The sequence below is a fragment of the Cornus florida genome, unplaced genomic scaffold, assembly GCF_030987335.1.
Source record: "Cornus florida cultivar Cherokee Brave unplaced genomic scaffold, ASM3098733v1 CherokeeBrave_3.0.0_Hap2_Chr06, whole genome shotgun sequence".
Classification (NCBI taxonomy): domain Eukaryota; kingdom Viridiplantae; phylum Streptophyta; class Magnoliopsida; order Cornales; family Cornaceae; genus Cornus; species Cornus florida.
In genome coordinates, this window is record NW_026775576.1 from 75742663 (window position 1) to 75748745 (window position 6083).

Sequence of the window (6083 nt, forward strand, 5' to 3'; positions counted from 1 at the left end):
TATATCTTCTCTCTCTCTCCACCTTTTTTTTCCACCTCCAAATCAAACCCTTATTTTTCTAGACCAAACAGGGCAAACAAAATCAATAAGATAAGAATTTAGGCTTTTGAATCATCGATTTTTGTTGATATTCAAAACTTCAAATGAAATTTTTGTTTTATATTTTGTAGATATTAATTTTTTTGTTTTAGAATTCTTATAGAAGCATTCCAATACATTTAGAGATATGGTAACCCAATTTTTGAAAATGAAAAAGAATATATATATATATATATATGTGTGTGTGTGTGTGTGTGGAAAAAGTTTGCTTTTTAATTTTTCTAAATAAAAAAAGAAGAATAGAAAAAGAGATGGAAAAAGTTATGTATAAGATGAAATTTTAAGATAAAGAGGTTACGGAAAGAATCGTGCTCGAGTTGGAAAGATCTTAAAATAGTCACATTATGAAAAAAAATTATGTTTTAGTTAAAATTTTAGAATAACCATATCAGATTTTATATGTGAGTCGGTTTTTGTAGGGGGGTTTATAGTCGTCAATTATATAATTTTCCTTATTTTTAACTGTGACGTGACTTAATCAAATAAAATTGAAAGAGTTTTTGCGTTTTCTCTTTCGCTTTACTTGTCGTTACTATTAATATAATAGAGACAAGTGCAAAAAATATCCCTAAAGTATACTCCGCGTAACACTTTTACCGCTATTTGAAAAAATATATAAACAACACCCCTAATCTTTTCACAGTGTGCAAAAATACCCTATCAGACATAAATTGGTGCTGTAATACCTGTTTTACCTTTTTATTATTCTGAAAATACCCAAGATGTATATATGTTACTAATCTCATAGTATATGGGTGTTAAGTGCTCATTACTTCTTTTTTTTTTGAATTTTTTTTTTCTATATATATCTCTAAACATTTAGAAAAAAAAAAACGTTGAGAAAATTTGTAGAACAAATATTTGAATTTTTTAAGATTCCAGTTTACTCTTTTTTACTAATTTTTTTTCGTACAAATATTGTTAAAAAAAAAAAATCCTTAATATTAGTGTGCTCGGAGTTTGAAAAAAAATTATTTTCTTTAGTTTGCACTTTGTTTTGTTTATTATCTTTATTTTTCTTTTATAATGTTATTTTTATATTTACTTATCCAATATCGGCGTTCTCCAATAATGTCATTTTCGGTCATTTTATAAAATTATTTATTTTTATATATTTTATAAAATAATTCGAGTAATTTAGTCAATTTAGGATTTAAATTTATCAGAGGGACCTATTCGCACCATATTAAAACTTTAGATTTTTTTTTTTTGCACAAAAGGGGCATCATCTAATAGTGTCTTTTTTTTTTTTTTTTTTTATCATTTTACCAAATTATTTATTTTTATATGTTTTATAAAATGTTCAGTAACAATAATTTAGTCTAGGGTTTAAATTTGTAAAGAACCTATTTATACTTAAATTAAAACTTTAAACATATTTTTTACAGGTGTAATATGTACGTTTAGGCCGTTTTACCCAATTTAATACTAATAACAAATAGATATAGATAACAGATAGGTAACCGGTTTAATTCAAAGGAAAAAAAGTCGTTTTTTCAAAACACTTTTTTAAGGTTATAAATAATATAAAATAAACGTAGTTATATATAAATGTATATAGGGTTTGAAGTTGTCGTCCATCTCTGGTTTCCCAGTTCTCTCCATCAAATTGCATACACAATCGCAGCGCAGCACGCTTTTCTGATTCCAATCGTGGAAGGTTCTCTATCTCTGTTTCCCTCTCTCTATTTACACACACAAAAACACATACATACTGTATATATATATATGAAATTTATGTTTGCGCCTAATGTTCATTTGTAATCAATCTCCCCTCTATTCTGTGCGTGATTCAATTCTAACAAATTGATTTTGTCCTTGTTTATCACGCACGCAAAGAAGATTTATTAAGATGGGAGAAGAGACGGCTCTCTACATGGTGGTTGATGTTGACTCATCAGAGTATCGTTACGTCGTCTACCGCATAGAGATGGATACCATCTCCCGCAGCCCAACTAGTACTATGCCGGCTCTGCCAGAGCCGGCGCTCGTTTTGGGAAGAGAATTCCCCGCTGGTATGGCTTTTTTCTCTTTCGGATCCAGAATTTACATGCTTGGTTCCCGAAGTAGAAAGGCACCGTCTCGTAGGGTCGTCATATACGATACTGTTTCTGGTCATTTGGGAGTTACAAATCAACATATGCATACTCCAAAGTACGGACCCATCGTCATTCAGCCTGTGAAGCCCTTTGATGACAGGGTTTTTGTTCTCAGTCGAGATTTGTGCGGTCATGATTTAGAGGTTTTCTACCCGGATGGTGACGACTCAGGTTGGACATTTATCGGTGCTCCCTCCTGCTTCATTTTGAAACCGTTTGTTTGTGTTAGATGTCATGCAACTGTATTGGACGGGTTTATTCTCTTAATCAACACCAATGTCGTGTTTTACTATAACATCCCGAAGAAAATCTGGAGGATCGTAACCGAGTCATCGCCCAATTTCTCCTTCCTACAACCTAGTGTGTTTGCTAATGACATTTCTATGTGGTTTTACTATTGTGATGATTACCTGTGCGGTTATCATGTTGACTCCAACATGGAGGAGATGTTCAAAATTGGGGAATTGCCCCTCCTGTACTTCAATCATCGTGAACCCCCTCCTCTTTCTGACTTAAGGAATGATCTCCTTTATTTGGGGGATTTGATGTTTTGCATGGTGCGGACAGGGTGTGACGGCGATGCTGGTGATTGGTGTGGCCATGATCCCGCTCCCCGCATTCAAGCGACTGTAATTGTATTTCAAGTGGATCCCTCTGCCAATGCCATCTTAGAGGAGCGTTCAACGACTTATGATATTGACGTACTCGATGCCAGTGTTTGTGCTTGCTTTGTCATATAAATTAATATGGTTTACTTCTTCAATTCAGCTTAACTTTTGGTAAGTGCTTTGATTGACTTAACCCTCCAACTTTTGTGTAGTGCTAGGATGGGTGGATTTTCATGTTTAATTTGAGCTTGACTATGTGTACATCTTGTATTGTTCACTTATTTGGATAAAACTACTGCACATTACATATGCTGTAAGATACTAAGTTTACGACTCCCCTTAATTTACTAAATTCAAATGGCTATAGAAAGTTTACGTCTCCAGTTTCAACAAATTTTTTATTTTGTTATTACAGTTCTGTTGAAGAAGCCATTATCTTTTTTAAAGTTTCCATGCATGTCCGCTGTTGTATGTATGATAGAGGTGGCTGGTGCGGTTATTTACCTCAATGCTAACGTTTACTTGAATGATTGGATATATTTTTTAAGTACATGTTCAACCAAAAATGTCAGACACATATCTTATACCCTTGTTCGAGCTATATGTGTGTGACACCGATACTTCACTTACTTTTGAAGAGTCCATGTAACGTAGGGCTAGTAAGACATATTTCTGTATTGTGTGTGCATAATAAAAATTCCTGATTGCATTGATGTGGTTGCATATAGAAGCACAAGTCCGGGTTGTTTAGCATGATATGAGCATACCAGTTCTGTGGAGTATAAAGAATAAAGCCAGTAAATGTGCTCAAGGACACAAAACATTAATCAATCCTAGGATTTTTTTTTTTTTTTCGCCATCGAATTCAACCCGGACTTGTGCTTCTATATGCAACCACATCAATGCAATCAGAGAATGTTTTGAGCAGGTTTATTTTACATGGTTGTCTTTTCCTTTGCTTCCCCGTCACAATGCTTGATTCCATGCAGATTGATTTTGTTATTACAGTTCTGTTGAAGAAGCCATTATCTTTTATAAAGTTTCCATGCATGTCTACTGTTGTATGTATGATAGAGGTGGCTGGTGCGGTTATTTACCTCAATGCTAACGTTTACTTGAATGATTGGATATATTTTTTAAGTACATGTTCAACGAAAAGTGTCGGACACGTATCTTATACCCGTGTTCGAGCTATATGTGCGTGACACTGATACTTCACTACTTTTAAAGAGTCCATGTAACGTAGGCTAGTAACACGTATTTCTGTATTGTGTGTGCATAATGAAAATTCCTAATCATTCCGGCATAACTAAAGAAATTTTTATGAAATCATTCAGTATTTAATTTTGTGCTTTGAATTATAACATTTGATTTGTCACTTCAGATCATCAAATTTACAGTATTTGATTTTATGCTTTGGATCTGACCATCTGCTTCTCTCTTCTCATTTTCTTGGCCCAATTCCATCCAAATGTGAGAACCAATGCCATCATGCCAGTAGATGATTCGATATCCCGTCCATTCTTTGAGCATCTATCATGAGACTTAAAATCCATCCAATTAGCATGAATTGGCTCTTGTTTAGATTGTTTAAAGTCACCCAGAATCCCATTGTGTATGATAGTATAGTTGCAGCTTCTTTTTCCTTTAGCTTCCACAATGTCAATCTCAGAGCAACTAGATTCCCCGGTCTCTATGTCGGATCATTGCCTAGGAGAGATTTAGTAAAATTTATTGAAAAACATGCATCACTAAACTGATACTCATTATAATGTATTATCGAACACCTAACATGTTTTTTTACTGATTGTAATTTTTTGACAATTTTACTGGAGACTCCAAACGGACTCTAAACTGCAAAGGCAAATAGAGTTTTAAGGTGTTTTCCAATACTACTATTAAAGAGGCTCACCAATCCTTCAACTTTTAAGCATTGAGGTTTGAGGATTGAGTGGCCCATGTATGATTTAAATTGTGAGGATGAGAGTCATCTGCATTGATAGTGCTGGTAACGTATGATTGTGAAATTCTGGGAGTAACAATTGGACCACTGGGCCATAAGACCAATAATACCATACACATCCTTGATTGTAACCCTATTTCTGAGTCATAGTGATTAGTGAATAGTGAAATGTATCCCTATATCAGTTGTATGTACAGAGATGACCATTCAATAAATTATGTATATAATCATTTGATTAAAAAAAATTCATGTATCATCATATAATTCATTCTGTGTTGTTCAACTTGTTTGTTTCTTCCTCATTTTCTTTGTTCTGTGCACTGCATAATTACAATGTCACACACTTCCAAGAGTTCAAAATAAGTTTACTGCGCTTTTTATTTTATTTTATTTTATTTTATTTTTTCGGGGCGGGGGTACGGGTTGAACTCTTGATCTTCAGTTTTGAAAGGTGAAACAAGTACCACAAAGAAACAAACAACCCATTTTATGACTAAACCTTTTTTAGTCATTAGATTTAAAATGCACTATGATATCGCAAGAATAAGTAACTTTTTATACTCATTTGCCATAAGTAACTTTTTATACTCATTTGCCATTTTAAGGCAAAATCTAATCATAACCCGTTTCAAATCTTATAATAATGAGATAGAGTGCTTCACGGTATATTATACCTTTATCGAGACTCAAACACTTCACTTCTCTATTTTTTAAATAGAGAACTTTTACCATCTAAAATGATGTACATTGTTTCTATCGCAATATTCTTATCAAACCAAAATGGTGTTAATATAGTGGTCCGTATAGCACATTAATAGCTAGGCAGGTACCATCAAATGGAAAAAAAATTACTAATAAAATCTAAAATAGATACATTTCAAATCTTATACAAATCAAAACAAACACAAATTTGTTTTTTGGTTAAAGAACAAACACAAATTTGCTTTAAGAGAAGAATTCAATTTCGAGATCACTTTCGAATGGGGCCATTGGTGCACCATTATAGGGAGGTTACATCAAGTAGAGGCAAAGACCATCAAATGATGAAAAAAACGATGGACCAAACGGTTAGACAACCTGAATGGACCCCTTTGTTAACCCATGTAAAGGCATAATATAGTAACATCCCAATTTCAATGGCACTTCCACAGCCTTAGTCTCGAGAAATTAGTCAAGAGTCATCTAACGTGTAGTCTGTCCAATCAAAACTCTGCGATTAAGAAATATAGATTCCTCACAATTTAATAAAAAAAAAAATTAAATATAAATTTTAATTGAATTGAATAAATAACTTGTGATTTGAAACTATCTAAT

The 6083-nt window shown here is 33.2% G+C and overlaps 1 protein-coding gene across 2 annotated transcripts; it reads left to right on the top strand.

Moving 5' to 3' along the window:
• Positions 1 to 1663: 1663 nt before the first annotated feature.
• Positions 1664 to 3141, top strand: LOC132312128 (uncharacterized). Of its 2 annotated transcripts, none has more exons than XM_059810384.1 (2): positions 1664 to 1759; positions 1939 to 3141. In XM_059810384.1, exon 2 carries the CDS (start codon positions 1952 to 1954, stop codon positions 2936 to 2938), a length of 987 nt encoding a protein of 328 aa, XP_059666367.1. In that variant the 5' UTR covers positions 1664 to 1759; positions 1939 to 1951; the 3' UTR covers positions 2939 to 3141. The 2 variants fall into 2 exon arrangements, with proteins under 2 accessions (XP_059666367.1, XP_059666366.1); XM_059810383.1 differs by having other exon boundaries at positions 1942 to 3141.
• Positions 3142 to 6083: the final 2942 nt, after the last annotated feature.

What these genes read in the sequence shown, in the direction of transcription:
- LOC132312128 (XM_059810384.1), top strand. Translation starts at nt 1,952, where the DNA reads ATGGGAGAAGAGACGGCTCTCTACATGGTGGTTGATGTTGACTCATCA.